Source organism: Schistocerca gregaria, chromosome 4 (assembly GCF_023897955.1).
Source record: "Schistocerca gregaria isolate iqSchGreg1 chromosome 4, iqSchGreg1.2, whole genome shotgun sequence".
NCBI lineage: Eukaryota > Metazoa > Arthropoda > Insecta > Orthoptera > Acrididae > Schistocerca > Schistocerca gregaria.
In genome coordinates, this window is record NC_064923.1 from 258,754,125 (window position 1) to 258,771,127 (window position 17,003).

Consider the following 17,003-nt stretch of genomic DNA (forward strand, 5'->3'; position numbering starts at 1 on the left):
TAAAATCACCACTGACCTTTGCAAGTAATTTGTTAAAACTGTTGCACCGCGGTAGGAACATTTTATACGGTAGATGTAACGGTAACAGAATCTTTACGGAAATAATTTTATATCTTTTGTTGTGGTGTATCACAGTTCAAGTTAATTTTTATTTGTATTCCAACATTAGCTTCAATGTTCTGGCATGTAAATGTAAGATGATGAAGTCCTTTAAGATTCATTAGTTGGACACACAGAAATGTTAATATTTATTCATGTATCTTATTGCAACAAAACAGTTAACAATTGGATCATTAACACATCTAAATGAGGTTACATGGTTTTCTATCTTGTGGAAGGTGGGTTCACATTGTGATCAAGCAGTTGTTGTTGTTGTTGTTGTTGTTGTCGTTGTCTTCAGTCCTGAGACTGGTTTGATGCAGCTCTCCATGCTACTCTATCCTGTGCAAGCTTCTTCATCTCCCAGTACCTACTGCAGCCTACATCCTTCTGAATCTGCTTAGTGTATTCATCTCTTGGTCTCCCTCTATGATTTTTATCCTCCACGGTGCCCTCCAGTACTAAATTGATGATCCCTTGATGCCTCAGAACATGTCCTACCAACCGATCCTTTCTTCTAGTCAAGTTGTGCCACAAACTTCTCTTCTCCCCAATCCTATTCAATACTTTCTCATTAGTTATGTGATCTACACATCTAATCTTCAGCATTCTTCTGTAGCACCACATTTCGAAAGCTTCTATTCTCTTCTTGTCCAAACTATTTATTGTCCATGTTTGAATTCCATACATGGCTACACCCCATACAAGTACTTTCAGAAATGACTTCCTGACGCTTAAATCTATACTCTATGTTAACAAATTTCTCTTCAGAAACGCTTTCCTTGCCTTTGCCAGTCTACATCTTATATCCTCTCTATTTCGACCATCATCAGTTATTTTGCTCCCCAAATAGCAAAACTCCTTTACCCCTTGAAGTGTCTCATTTCCTAATCTAATTCCCTCAGCACCACCCGACTTAATTCGACTACATTCCATTATCCTTGTTTTGCTTTTGTTGATGTTCATCTTATATCCTTCTTTCAAGGCACTATACATTCCGTTCAACTGCTCTTCCAAGTCCTTTGCTGTGTCTGACAGAGCAGTAATGCCGAGCAGTAATGCCAAGCAGTAATGCCATTAAATATCAGGCAATCCATGATCCATTCAACAATATCCAGTGAGTTCCATCATCATTCTTGTCCTTTTAAGTAGTGACCAATTTATTATGGTATAATTATCAGTGGGAAGAGACAGCTAAGAGCCTGTAATTAATTAAATAATTCATGGAAAATCTCATATAAAGATGTGAAACAAATACTAACAAAGAGATAGAGGGGCTGGCCAGTACTTACCTCAGCTCAGTACAGCCGATAGATACACAAAAAACAACGTAAATTTTCGGTTGTTTTTTGTGTATCTATCGGCTGTACTGAGCTGAGGTAATTACTGGCCAGCCCCTCTATCTCTTTGTTAGTAACTGTAACTAATTATATAGAAATAGTAATTTGCCAAGGTTTTGATGCTGTAAGTGTTAGTTAACTTACTGATTTTGTTTCTCCACTGCAAACCAATACATTTTAACAGTACTTATGTGAGTTTTGTGTAATGTTATCATATATTACAGATGTGCACAGAAAATAATGTTATTTTATTTAAAAAATGTAATGCATGTACCCTTTATATACATGGAGCTTCACTGTCCATTTTCAAATTCCATATCATGTGTAGTGATTTTAACAAATTTGAACGCAATTTGTATATTATCTCAGTTTTATTTGTGCATGTGACTCCATAAAAGTCAGTAAGTATGTAAACTTATCTCTTAATCCTTAATTTATACTATGTGTCTATCACAGATTTGTGTTAATTGAATTTTAATGATGAACTATGGAAATTGTTACACCCAGGTCATTTAAAAAAGCCTTCAATGATGTTATTCTGTCTCGGCGTGCTATAAGAAACATGAACACGTTGTATCCTGATGCTACACCAGAGGAACTAGCAGCTGCTGATAATGTTTGCATCATCTGCAGAGAGGAGATGGTGTCAGGTGATTATTTGTTACCATTGTATTTTATTTGTCCGGACATTCTACAGATTCTTTTCATTGGTATTTTCATGTCCCCAGTGTGAATGTGCATGTAATACAACTATGAGAATGTGCTGGAGTATTAATTTTCCTATCCCCCTTTTTTAATTAAGGACTAGAAAAAAGTGAATAGGTTCAAAATAGCTGTGTACTTAAATAGTATAGAAATTTCATGTTCTCACTGGAATCAATGTTGCTGTGGAAACCACAAACTTCATCTCTTGTGTTCGTGATAATTTCTCTTCCATGTGTATCCTTTCTCTCTTTATTGTTGTTGTTGTTGTTGTTGTTGTTGTTTCTTGAACATTTATCCATCCATCAGTGATGTGCAATTCCAGTATGACGGACATCTTTAAAAGTAAGTTATCGATGGTTTTGTGCAGGTGCAGTTGATCTTAATAAGAATGAACAAGGATGTGTTCATCTAAAGGGAATGCTTTAAAATAAAAGAAATAATTTGAAATAATGCATATATATTCTCTGTGACGGAATACCAGGATGCCCAACTATTAGCCTATCAAGGTGGAAATGGAAGGCTGCAGTTTTTAAGTAGGAACAAAGTCCATACAGATCAGGAGAGAGAGGAGACAGTACACATCATCTCTAACTGGAGGTTGAAACAAAAGAGAGCCCCATCTTCGACCATTACTCCAGATATGACCTGTAACTAACATGAGATTTCTGCCCTGTGTTTTCCACTGTCTGCTCAGAAAATGATGCATAGGTGTTGTTGGTCAGTGCTTTTTATGGTAACAAACAACCTGTGTTGAGGAGACAATCCTACTTGGCACTTAGGCAATGGTGAATTGTACTCTAAGACTGCAGATGAAAACTTAAGTGGATAATATTTAGAAATAACACTAAAAATGTGTGATATTACATAGACTGGCTAGGCGACCTGAACTTTTTTGATACTTAAATTCTATATTAGTAATTTACTTGAAATACAGGGATCTGTTACAATAATGGTATCTTGTGCAATGAAAATAGAAATGATTACAAAGACAGTGGTAATCAGCCTTATCATTGAAATACAAATAAGCAAATTTATATAATGTTACGTGATTTTTACCAGATTAAAATGCCAGCAAACATACATCTTGTTTTATGTCAGTATAAGGGCATTACAGAAGTGCTTGTCAGACTCCAGTTGAAGATGATACAGGAAAGCTGTATAATATTCAAGGATATAAAATAAAACATTTGCCTTCCTCCCACAACCAGCTTGTTATGGCATTGATGATAAATTAGACTAGTTCAGGCTCATAGAGAGGCATACCAACGGTGGTTCTACCCACATGCAGTTCATTCGTAGAATCAGGATTGCCAGGTATCACAATTTAGGTAGGATTTTCCCAGATTTCCAGTTGAAAACCCCTCTCTTAATTAAACTTTGTCAGCATAGATAAAAATTCCAACCACACAAAAATGGACAGTATAATAGTATGGTCTCCACTTTAAACTGTTCTTATGGGTTTAAAATTGAGGGGCAATCTTGTAGCAGTTACTGAAATTTAAAATTCTGCTTTTAGTTTTAATTGGGGAGCTAAGCTGGCAAACCTGTCTTAACAACCATTGTTTTCCAATAGCTTGTCAGAAGTCGAACATAACAGTGCTTAGTCATTCTCTGAAAAAGCAAGTAAGTAGTGTTGTGCAGTTTGCTGTGTGAAGCATTTGTAGAAATACCGGTTCGTCATCAGATTGCAAAACTAAAGATTTGTCAGTGCCGAAAAAGAAACAAAAGATGAGAACTAAGTTACATAGTGAATGGTGTAAAGTTTACTCATAGCTCCGAAAAGGTAAAAATGGTCATAATGCTCACTGTACTATTTGCCCCTCTTATTTCAGTGTTTGCATGCAGGTGAAAATGATGTTAAAGAAACACACAAACATTGCAACACACAGAACCTTCCAGTCAACAGTTGTCTATGAAAACAGATGAAAGTAAGTTCTTTTTTTACCTCTCATGGAAGTGTTGAGCAAGAAAAAAATAACAGCTGCAGGAGCATCCTTCGTGTTTTACTCAGTACTCATAGGAATAGTTATATTTCTGTGGACTGCTGCAGCAATTTGTCCCCACAGCTGTTTCCAAATTCAAAAATATTTTAGAAATGTTCATGGGGACTCACTAAAGCAATGAAAATGATTTCATTGGTACTGGGACTGTATTCAGAAGAGCAAACAGTTAAGCAGTCGGACAACTTTATTTATTACACTTTTCATCGGGGAATCCAACAAAAGACACATTAAAACCATTCCACTGGCAGTACACAAGTTTTCTTGTGAAGAAGGTGTATGTACAAGACTTCTGTAATTTTATAGCGATGAAAGTGAAATGGTTTACTCAGTTGTGGTAGGAATAAAAAGTGAGCTTACCAGAATATCTTTGTCACTGAGGAATATCAGCAGTTTTTCTGCTGACAATTCCTGTGTTAATTTTGGAAAGAATAAAATTGTCTGCGTTGAGCTATGCAAAGCAAATCCAAACTTATCAGCAGAATTTAACTGTCCTCTCTTGAGTAACACCAAAAAGCAAGTAGCAAATGCACTTCAGGGTGATGTAGAAGCCATTGTTCTCAAGATATATATAATGAATTCCATCGGTCTACTAAAAGTGTCAGTGATCTAAAGGAATTTTTTGCTTGGATGGATGTTGAATGGTAGGAGATTTTCAAACACTTGCAAAAATGCTGGCTATCTCCAGCCACAGAATGAGTAGTGGAAAACTTGAAACAATCAAATCATAATTCCTCTCACAGGAGTACACACCAAAGATACTCAGAGACTTTTCGGAAGGTGAATTATTTTTGGCATATCTGGGCTTTATAGTGAACATGGGTGGTTATTTGGCATCATTAAATGCAAAACTTCAGTCTGATGATGTACTTACAACAGACTTGTTTGATCTTGTGAATCACTTTATAACGTCTCTGAAACAAAGAAAAGAAGATCAGTTTTATGGCTCTGTGGCACGCTCTGTCTTCTTGAAATCGATAAATGATGCCCCCTCATGTCAAAATATTCAAAAGAGAAGCATCTGATTACTTGCAGTGTGGTCTAGACTATCTTGACAAATGATTTGACTTTGAAGAGATCATGTACAAAGCTGTCAAACCATTTTCATTAACAGGAAACAGTGCTCAATTTCAGAATTCATTGAAATGACTTCTTGATATGAACTTCACGTACATTACGATTTGATGTTCGAAGAATGTGTACTCAAATCAAACACTGGAAAATCCACGTGTGTGTGTGTGTGTGTGTGTGTGTGTGTGTTTCCGTTTCCAATTAAGGCCTTGCTGGCTGAAAGCTGATATTCTGACAGTCATTTTGTTGCGCCTATCTGCGACTCAGCATCGACGCTATATTGTGAGTAGCAACCATCCTTTTCATACTATTGACAGAAGAAGATGAGAACTTTTTTAAGCTCAAGTGTGATGATAAGTGGATGAAATTTACCGTCAGTATGAAAACTGTGAAAACTTCTTCAAACTTGTCTGTTTCGTGTTTTCTGTACCTCATTGATTCTCCAGAAAAAAAAATTCAGCCTTAAGAGGAACACTTGACAAGCTGAGAGAAAGTGTTTGGGAGGTAATGACAGTGGCACGTAAAGTGCCCTCCGCCACACACCGTTGGGTGGCTTGCGGAGTATAAATGTTGATGTAGATGTAGAATTACTACATTAAAAACTGAATTAATGGTGAAGATGAATTACTCATATACATGCCAGCAGTTTCGTCATCTTCTTGACAGAGGAGAAGGGAAGTCCTACTAAGAAAGTTCAAAAGCAGAAATATCAACAAGATAAAATGCAGTGCTTTGCTATATTGTATTTCAAGTTTTACATCTAAGTGTGTTTTGCCTAGGTTTTGTAAAAATGTAGATTTTGTTCACAAAAACATGACAACCCTGAGTGCAATAGAAAGGGAGCAAAAAAAATGCTGTTACTCCAGGTGCTCTTCACTATATTATACAGTAATGTAGAGTACATATGTAGCTTGTTAATTTTCACCTAATGGTGATTTGAGTTTAACCTTTAGTGTCTAAATTGAGCTGGAGCATTTTCAGATAGGGAACTATTTATCATAAAGGCATACTTCAGGTGCTGTGAAGTTTTGAATGAGTAATGCATTTGAGAAACATTTTTGTAAGTAGGTTTAGTTGTCATGACAAACAACTGTCTCAGTACTGCTATTGATTGTGCTATGCTGAAGAACAATTCACAGTCATCTTTTATGGATGGACTGTAGTGCTAGCCACTATTCGTATTTCATGACTGTTTGTTGAATATAAGGAATTACTAACTGCAGTAGCTTGTAGACATGCATTTGATGTGTAGTGTATTGGGATGACACGTGCACAGAAAGTGAAAAGTTTTGCAGCAGCTGTCATCTGAATTGCAAACATGTGTTGCTCTAAACAGAGTACTTATGGAGACTGTTTCATTCATGCCACAGATATCTGCCCAGGATGACCAATTGGGGTATATGGTGACATTATTTCATAAACAGTACATGGTCGATTTCCTTTCAATCCTCCTCCTTTTTGAGCTTGTGCTGCATCTCTAATGAACTCATCACTTACTGTAGGTTGAACCATAATCTATATAAGTTTCTAAATTTCCAATAAATGGGTCTACAAATAAAAAATAGTGCATTAGCCCAAAATACACGTGATGTAAAAAGTTGATCTTAGAAATTTGGACATACAGTATTAACTGAAGAATAGTACTTAGGTTCTGTATTCATCCAGATTGTTGGCTTTTGTATGAATTCCAATATAGTCTTCTCCAGGGTGAAAGTGCTAAATGGCAAAAATCATTTTGTAGTTGTTGATGTTGTTTATATTACCCATATTTGAATACCTTTACGTTAATTTCTTTTATTTATCCGTGATATTCACATCCTTGATACTGTAAGTTGGTGCTCATTCTCCACGTCTCGCATAATTTACATCTGACGTCCCAGCCTGTCTACCACACTACTCTTTTCAAACAGTTGCTCACCATAAGGTCTCACTAAACACTGCTAAATGGTGTCAAAGCAAAGAAAAGTATTGCAGCAGAGCAATTAATGTTTTGATTTGTAGAAACTTTTGTCATTGTTACACATTAATACTTTTTATTTGCTTCTAATTTTGAGTACTATGTTTCTATAACACTTATATTTCATTTAATCATTATTAACATCGTGATCACGCATGTCTTTACAGTTCCTGAATTTCTTATGGAAAATTGTAAGTGGAATGATTTGTTACATAGTTCATTGTAAAATAATACATAAACCTTAGAAACATGAAAAATAAAAGTGATTTTCACACTGATGTGTCTAATTTATATATTTATTACAAAGTGTAGAACTGTGACAAAACTGAATTAAACTGGCAGAACCACATCCATATAAGAAAGATTCAGTACTATGCAACTCAAAAACTAGCAATAAATTGTTTAATAATCTACATCTCGAAAATTATAAACGAAATATTCAGTACCCTGCTTCATGAAAATTATAACCAAACTGTTTGATACCATTGGTACTGTTACCTCTTCCTCCTTGTTTTCTTCCTGATAAAAAACAAGGTGTTGACATTCATATCAGGCTAAAAATATTTGTTTCATGCAGTGCGTTGATTATTCTACTTATCTTCTGTTACAGCATCTAAAAAGCTGCCGTGCAATCATATCTTCCACACGGCATGCTTACGATCGTGGTTCCAAAGGCAACAGACATGCCCCACATGCCGACTCAACATACTTCGCACTCCAGCACCGTCACAACCTGCACAACAACAGCAGCAACAGCAGCAGCAGCAACAACAACAACAACAACAGCAACAGCAGCAGCAGCAGCCACAACAAGTTCCTCTGGTGGGACCACCTCCTTTAATTCCCCAGATGCCACCACCAGGTATAGAGAAAATTTTAATGTGCGTGTACCATGCAAACATTAACTTTGATAACGATGTGTGAGTAAAACAGTCAGACACAGATGGAGGACTGATTTCATGTCATCGTTCAGCAAACTGACACATAGTTTCACATGTAAATATAAGTCCTTTATGGGTGAAACTGTTACCCCAAAAGGTAGGAGTACAGTGTTTTTTTTTCTCTCTGTCAAGGCACTGAGTACTGAGGTGTGGAATATTTTTCACTTAATCATCCCACTCTCTCTCGAAGTGGCACTGTAGTCATTGCTGATCCAATCTGTGAAAGATTTGTTGGCCTAGCACTATTTTTTTGTGTAGATGGGAGGTGTCCCTTCACCAGCTCCCTTGATCCTATAGGCTAGAGTCATAGTGGCCTGACATCGATGCATTCCACTGACAACCAACATCAGCTGAAGACAACTGATCTTTTCAAAGCATTATGCCAGTAGGTGCATGGCCTCAGTGCAGCTGATTTCAATGCCTGAACCTACAGACTTTGGACAATGGTCAGTGGAATTGAAATCAGTTTGTTTTCTTCAATTGAATCAGCTGATGTTCCCACACGCAAAATGTGAATTGTGCATATTGTTTAAGCTTATTACAAGAAAGAAAGAGTTTATCCAATCCTGAGGATGAGACAGAGAATAACAGAGATATATGTTGGAATAAATGGTGTGAAACCACTACTTTATTAGAAACTCCTGCCTGCAGCAGGGTACCCTCACCCTACCGCTCCCCTCTTCCTTCCAAATCCTCCCCCCCCCCTTCCTTCGAAATCCTCCCCCCCCCTTCCTTCGAAATCCTCCCCCCCCTTCCTTCGAAATTCTCCCCCCCCCCTTCCTTCGAAATCCTCCCCTCTCCCTTTGAACTCCTCCCCTCTCCCTTTGAACTCCTCCCCTCTCCCTTTGAACTCCTCCCCTCTCCCTTTGAACTCCTCCCCTCTCCCTTTGAACTCCTCCCCTCTCCCTTTGAACTCCTCCCCTCTCCCTTTGAACTCCTCCCCTCTCCCTTTGAATTCCTCCCCTCTCCCTTTGAATTCCTCCCCTCTCCCTTTGAATTCCTCCCCTCTTCTTACCCACTCCTCCCCACTCCTGCCCTCCTCCCGTACTGTTCCTTCCCACTCACTTCCTCTCCCATCCCTCCCTTCCCACTCCCTTCCTCTCCCATCCCTCCCTTCCCACTCCCTACCTCACCCCTTCCCTCCCCTCTTCCGTCTCCACCTTTCCTCTCCCTTCTTCTTTCTCCGCCCTTTCTCTCTCTTATTCCTTCCCCGTTCCTCTACTCTTACTTCCCCCACTCCTTCACTCCAAAACTTTCAAACTTCCTTCCCCAACCATTACTCTTCCCTCCCCATTCCTCCATTCTTCCATTCATTTCATCCACAGTGTCCTTGTTATACCTTCTATTCTTAAAAGTATTAATCACATTGTAAAGTTAGGCTACAGACAACAAAAATTTAAGTTCTTATGGTGGGAGACACAGTATAGGGGAGGGAGGTGAGGGCGATAGTGGGAATTTCGGAAGTACCGAAAAGAGTAGAAAGAACTATAAAATATTAACTGAATGTTATAAAAATACCAACCTAACAGATTGAGTAAATCAGAAACAAGTGAGAGATGATCAAACAATGAAATGCCGCCAATAAATGTGTTTTAAAAACCTGAGAAGTTAAGAGGTAAGAGAGAGGAGTAAATAAGACTATGATAAAGTGGTGAGAAGTGTGAGGTGGAGGTTTAGAGTAGACAAATATATAGAGCAACAGAGAGAAAAGAGAGAATGAGAAGTTAAGTTTAGCATAAAATCAAATAAAAGTTGTGTCTGTGAAGTAATCACATAAAGTGAGTATGTAATTGTGGACAGTGGTACACAATATTGTTATACCAACACTCACTGTTGCCTTACTTGCTCCACGTCCTCCAATACAACTTCCTAAAAGGCTGCTTTGCCATCATGTTCTTGTTCTTATTGTAAGTGCCCTGTTAGCACCAGGCACTCCATTTCCGTTACTATAGGACCTACTTTCTTTGATGGAAACCCATTTCACAGGAAATCGTATTTGCACATCTTTGATTGCAGAATAATTATTCCATTCAGATTGCTGTGTTGCTATCTTTTTCTGCTCAGGGATGCTCGCTTTGAGCAACTAAATCACTGCAGGTCACATTTTCTTCACCTCCAAGGGGAATTGAGAAAAATTATAGATGACTTCTCTTTACCGTTGCACTTCTTAAGACAAAGACATACTGGCAAACTGTTCTAATAAGGCCCTAATACACCAGATGTCACTTTGTATTTCAAAGCAAAGTCTGACCATACAACTACAGTTTTAAAATGTATGAGCAAAAACATTTCAACAGTAACCCAAATATCTCTACTTGATAGGTTACAGCATAAACTTGAAAATGGCTGCACATACAAAACTGTGCACTGTTGGAAAAAGACAAGAGAAAATATATTCTAATCCAACTTATGACCACCAATGTGAAGATTATTGTCATTAAAATAATTTATTTTTGCTGTGTACCCTATTGCATCTAAAATATTACTTATTTCAATAATTAGTGTTTTAATGAAGGTATTGTAGAATTCCTTGTCCATGATGTCATGTTCTAGAAGATTAAATAAAGTGAGTAAAAAGAAATAACAACATGAAAAGCTGAAAGAGAGAGGGGAAGATATATTAGAAGATCTATATTATATTTCGGCCAAGTAGTCCCAGTAACCAAACCCATTATAGGTCAGTAAAATAAACTTCCAAATCAGAGGTGTGCACAAGAACTGCCTGCCTGGTTGCCTGCGAGCACTGTGAGCCATGAGGGCAATGCTGAGCAGCTGTGAGGGCATGTAGTGGGGGTAGCAGAGCTGTGCGATGTGGCTGGCCACTTGGGGGGGCACCTGTGCTGCTGTAAGAGCTAACGTACATAGTGCAGGTGGAACACACATACGTCCGAGGTCGTTTCACATATATGCGGCGTCCGTGAACATGGCACCGATACACAGTTATCGGGAGGCCAATCATACTTGGCACAAGATGCCTGTGTGGGACATAAGCGTAAAATGTGCTTACCTGAAGTTTGTGTATCCTGTGCCATGCAACAGTTGGCCATGTATGGGTGAAACACAGTCTCGAACCATTGTAATACTTTCTACTTCCATGGCCACAAGTAGTTTACAGACATAAAGGATTAAGAAACAAGACACATTTGTATTGTAAATGTTTATTATATTTACACAGAAATGTGTAGTTCAGAGGAGGGGTACTACATACAAATAGGACATAGGCATTAATTTACATCACCCTGGATGTTTTTACAGTGATTTTGAACTATCATCTTGATAGTTGGTGTGAAATTACTGGTCATTTGGTGCACTGCACCAGTCAGATGAACATCAGTAAGATTACTCCTAAGCTTCAATTTTGTCACTTTCATTACGGAGAAAACACTTTCCATAATGGTGTGGTCTGTGTTTATATGGAATGGACTGGGTCCTCTGGTCCATCTAATCCAATCATTGACTGAAAATGGTTATGTTCGGCTACTTGGAGACCATTTGTAGCCATTCATGGACTTCATGCACCACGTCACCAGCTACAACTGTTTGCATTTGGTTGGAAGAACATTTGAGACAGTTCAAGCAAATGATTTGGAAACCCATGTCGCCCAACAAAAATCCCATTGCATGTTTAAGAGATGTAATCGAGGGTCAGTTCATGTACAACATCCTGTACCAGAACACTTTTCACAGTTGTGGATGGGTATAGAAGCAGCAAGCCTCAGTATTTCTGCAGGAGACTTCCGCCAGCTTGTTGAGTCCATCCTATGTCAAGTTGCTGCACTATGCCAGGCAAAAGGAAGTCTGACAAGATATTAGGAGGTATACCATGACTTTTGTTACCTCAGTGTATCTTTGAAAGGGAGAAACCATCACAGGAGCATACTGCTGAAACCTCCTGATGAGATTAAGGGAGGCTGTCAAGACAGTGCACCCTGGGAATATTTGCTGAACAGCCAAAATGCAGACTTCAACAAACACAGACTCCACAAAGTTATTGTTTGTTTGAAAAAGCCTACTGCATTGAAGAGTGAATTTGTAGAGGATTCACACCATCATACAGTTATATGGTGACAACTTGAATTTTTTGAGGTGATAATTAAAACTTTGTGATTACCCCTCATATACTAAATTACTCTGTCAAAAAGAACATCTGTTTCAACACGAAAATCACAGAAAAGAGGAAGATGGAGGCTGTTCATCTTTATCAAGGAAGGATATATTAAAAACAAAGATTCCAAGACTTACCAAGCGGGAAAGCGCCGGCAGACAGGCACATGAACAAAACACACAAACACACACACAGAATTCGAGCTTTCGCAACTGGCAGTTGCTTCGTCAGGAAAGAGGGAAGGAGAGGGAAAAATGAAAGGATGTGGGTTTTAAGGGAGAGGGTAAGGAGTCATTCCAATCCCGGGAGCGGAAAGACTTCCCTTAGGGGAAAAAAAGGACAGGTGTACACTCGCGCGCGCGCGCGCACACACACACACACACACACACACACACACACACACACACACACACACACACACACACACACACATATCCATCCGCACATACACACATTGTAATTCTGTGTGTGTGTTTGTGTGTTTTGTTCATGTGCCTGTCTGCCGGCGCTTTCCCGCTTGGTAAGTCTTGGAATCTTTGTTTTTAATATATTTTTCCCATGTGGAAGTTTCTTTCTATTTTATTTACTTTATCAAGGAAGGCATAGACGGACCAGTTGCTCATGATGATAATGATGGTTACTGCTGTAATAAATCCTGTAAGCTGGCTGTTCCCTTAAATCACTCCCAGAGTGTTCATAGCAGTTGTAGCACATGACAAGATAGTGTCTGTTATTATGCTAATAAAATAGCTTATTTGGTTTCAAGGCTTGAGGACTTTCAGAATGGATTATCACACTTTCCGTGTTTTTGACATTCATCGTAAACAAACTGAGCTATATCTCTTAGTGTGCCTCTGCTAGCTCGTGATGAGTGTGAAGTGTCAGTGTCTGTTCTGCTACAGCAGTTGTTGATCTCAATTTGCCTCCTGTCAAATAAAAATAAATTGATAAGAGTTCCCTGACTGGTTGTAGTTGCTAAAAATACAAGTAACTACATTATTCACAAATGTTTACTCTAGTTTTGCTTCTGTTGTCTCTTCAGTAAAGCTTATGGTATCATTGCTAAGACCACAAAATAAGTTTTATACCCCCCGAGTTAATTAGGCACCATTCTTGCTAAAATATATCTAGCTGTCTTTACTGGCAAGCAGAAAGGATTTTCTGGTTGTTGTATCACAAAATACTATAATATTGTAAATAGATTGTTGTATAACCACTGAATTATCTGCCACACAGCCTCAAAATGCCTGTTTCTTGCACATATGCAGGTGGCCTAAATATACCTCCATTTGTTGGTCCACTTCCATTCTGGCAAATGTTTCAACCACATGTACAAGCTCAACCGCAGCCACAGCCACAACCACCTCAACAGAGGCCAGACCAGCCATCCACAGCAGCAACACAGCAAGCAGCAGCAGCAGGCACTTCTGCGCCATCAGGTAATACTCATAGGTGTACATATGCAGTTTATTATTATTATTATTATTATTATTATTATTATTATTATTATTATTATTATTATTAATTTTTGTCATTTGGTATACATGAAAATGTCCACAAAAATATATTCTTTGTTTTTATTGGAAAAATTTGGAGCATTCAGGAAATGTACCATCAGTGTCAGTATAGTACTTTGGTTCTGACCTTGTTTGTTGCCACTACGTTCATCCATTTGTTAAAGGTCACTAGTACTTACTCCCAACTTAAAAACCTTGTGCTGGACGGGACTTGAACCTGGGGCCTTATCTTTTGTAATGTATGCTCTTTCTGACTGAGCTATTTGGCAGCTCATTAAGTGCTCTCACAGCTTTACTTCTCCTTTCGAAACTCTACACAAGTTCTTCTGCAAATTTAGTGGGACTAAATACCATGGGGGAATGGCATAGCCACACCTAAGGGAATTGTTACCAGACAGAATCATTTAAGTTCCTCCATGGCATATATTTTATTCTGCCAGGAAGTTTAATGACCGTGCATACATTTCTGCAGACTGAAAGGTTCACTGTGGAAACAATCCCCTAGGTTATGGCTGATATTGTTTCATTCCAGTAGTGCTAGTTCTGCTGTGAAAGCAGGAGAACTGCTGTGAAGTTGGGGAAGTAGGAGACAGGTACTGCCAGATGCAAGACTGTGAAAGCAGGTTGTGAGGTGTAACTCAATAGCTCAGATGCTACGAGTAGTGCCTGCGTAAGAAGTGGTTCGAAGTCCCAGTCCATCACACAGTTCTAATACACCGTTAAGTTTCAAAACAGTGCACACTCCACTGCAGAGTGAAAGATTCATTCTGGAAGTCACTGTCAGACAAGGAAACTTCAGACTGTCAATATGGAATTGACGTGTAGTTCCAAAAGATTACAAAAATTGATCAGCACACTAGCTGTAAAATCTGATCTGTTATCATTTTCTGATTACAACAAAAATGAAACCAGTACACATTCACCAGACAACGATGTGAGAGGGTTATGGTGATCAACTAATAATTGGTGAAATGGCCAAAGTTTGATAGATGGACAAGTTTATTGTCGGCCAGTTGCAACTTCAGAAACAAGAAATTTGGTCAAGAACTTTTGATGGGAAAAATAATCTCAAATTCCATTGAGACTTAATCTATTACTCAGATACTTATTTGCTTCAACTGGAGAAAATCCATTTATTGTCAGCATATTGAGGTATGCAGGAGTAGTAGTTTTTCCCGCTCTTCAGGGGTAGTACAAGAAAACTAGTCTCTTGGTATTCATTGTTCTTAAATAACCACATAGAAAAATGTTTTAAGATGTATAATGCTAGTAAAACAAATTCTGAAAACATTAGTTTTTGTATGAAAAGAGTTCCTTTGGTTACTCTCTGATATACTTCAGAATACTTAGGTTTGCCCCATATAATATTGAACCTCCACCTCATGGAGAAATGAAGTGTGCAAATAAAATCACCAGAAGGAATCTTCATGCTGCAGCAGAGACTTTAAAATAGAATTACAACAAAGATGTTCTATGGGCAGTTATTTTATTTTAAGAACAGCCAAGTCCTTTTGCGATACCCCCTTTTGTAGGTTAGCCATAATTGGTCAAGCTAATACATATGTATGCTTCCTTGGAAGGAGCTGCTGCTGGTGGATCGGCGGATGGCACTGCAAGTCAGCAACAAGCCTCAGGATCTGCAGCTGGAAGAGTAGCTGCAGGAGCAACATCTGTGGGAGGAACTGGGACAGGAGGAATGCCTTTTATTTGCCCACCATTCCCTTTCATGCCCTTTAGTAAGTAATTCTGCTGATGCAAACTAACAAATTGACCATATTGCCGAGAAAACCAGAGTGATTACAAATTATTGTATAATTTCAGAGTGTTAAGTTTCCACCAAGATTGAGTATAAATAAATAATGTTGCCACAACTGAAAAGAGTGGATGGGAAGGAGTGGAGAGAGGGGAGGGAGACCTGAAAAGATTCAAAATTTGCACTTAATTGCTTGTCATTCTGCAGGACACTGAGACACTGTTGTTGTGGCTTCTTGATTATCTTGTGGCATTGTTCTTATGCTTCAGTGCTTATGAAGAGGCAGTGTTGTAGTTTTATTAATGTTTAGGTGAAAGATAGAATCATACGGTGCAAAACATGAGATGGAATAATGATAATATTCCTCACATAAAGAAAGCATTAAGCAGCTGACAGGCACATGGGAAGAAGACTTTTAGCCAGTCACATTCATCATTCTTCTTTCATTCTGCCTGTTTGCCACCTATCGTGTCCTCTAAGTGGAAGGTAGCAATCCGTCCTGTTTTATATTGTTGTTAGATGAACACTAAGGAAGTCACATTCCTTTTGCAGTTATATAATCAAGTTGCTACAAACTGTTACTTGGCTGATAATGTGTCATTCGTCAAGTAAAAGGACTTGTTTAGAAATCAAATTTAATTACAAAACATGTGACAGAAAATGTGAAAGTTATTTATGGAATATATAGAAATCAGTATGGAGATGCAAGCAACATTTGCAATTTCCAACAATTACTGTGAGAAATGTTCTATGGGTCTGCTTTCAGTACATCCCATACCATTTGAAACTGGTACAAAAACTCTACAGTAATAGTTCTCTAAAGCTGTAGGTGTTCCATCACAATTTTATGGCAACTGATTTCTAGCATTGAGTAAAGTTCTTTATTCCCCTCATCTGCATTGTAGTTTTATGACCATCACCAACAGTTCATATAATAATAGTTCTGGAGTATTATTTCGAGAATGAGTATCTGTTGCAGTTGTAAAATAATTTTTTCCAGGCTGTTATTCCCGTGCATAAAAATGTTGAGGAATTCAACAATATTGTGAAAGGGATAGTTGCTACTCACCATATAACAGAGATAATGTGTTGCAGTTAGGCACAACAAAAAGACTTTCAGAAAGTGTGCTTTTGGCTAACAAGGTCTTCATTGGGAACACACAGACACACACACACACACACACACACACACACACACACACACACACATACATATATCTAAAAACAAAGATGATGTGACTTACCAACGAAACCGCTGGCAGGTTGATAGACACACAAACAAACACAAACATACACACAAAATTCAATCTTTCGCAACCAACAGTTACTTCATCAGGAAAGAGGGAAGGCGAGGGAAAGATGAAAGGATGTGGGTTTTAAGGGAGAGGGTAAGGACTCATTCCATTCCCGGGAGTGGAAAGACTTGCCTTAGGGGGAAAAAGGACAGGTATACACTGGCGCGCGCGCGCGCGCGCGCGCGCACGCACACACTTATATCCATACGCACATACACAG

General features: G+C 38.5%; 1 protein-coding gene across 3 annotated transcripts in view; it reads left to right on the forward strand.

Annotated features, from left to right (window-relative positions):
• The window catches only part of LOC126268094 (E3 ubiquitin-protein ligase synoviolin B), a 79,798-nt gene that overhangs the window by 26,311 nt on the left and 36,484 nt on the right, over window positions 1-17,003 (forward strand). For all 3 annotated transcript variants that reach the window (XR_007549088.1, XR_007549087.1, XM_049973603.1), the window contains exons 7-10: window positions 1,947-2,089; window positions 7,783-8,034; window positions 13,487-13,657; window positions 15,316-15,471. Coding sequence is in view for 1 of the 3 variants with exons in the window: in XM_049973603.1 (XP_049829560.1) it covers window positions 1,947-2,089; window positions 7,783-8,034; window positions 13,487-13,657; window positions 15,316-15,471 (722 nt within the window). In the remaining 2 variants the exon portion in view is untranslated. The remainder of the gene's footprint in view (window positions 1-1,946; window positions 2,090-7,782; window positions 8,035-13,486; window positions 13,658-15,315; window positions 15,472-17,003) is intronic.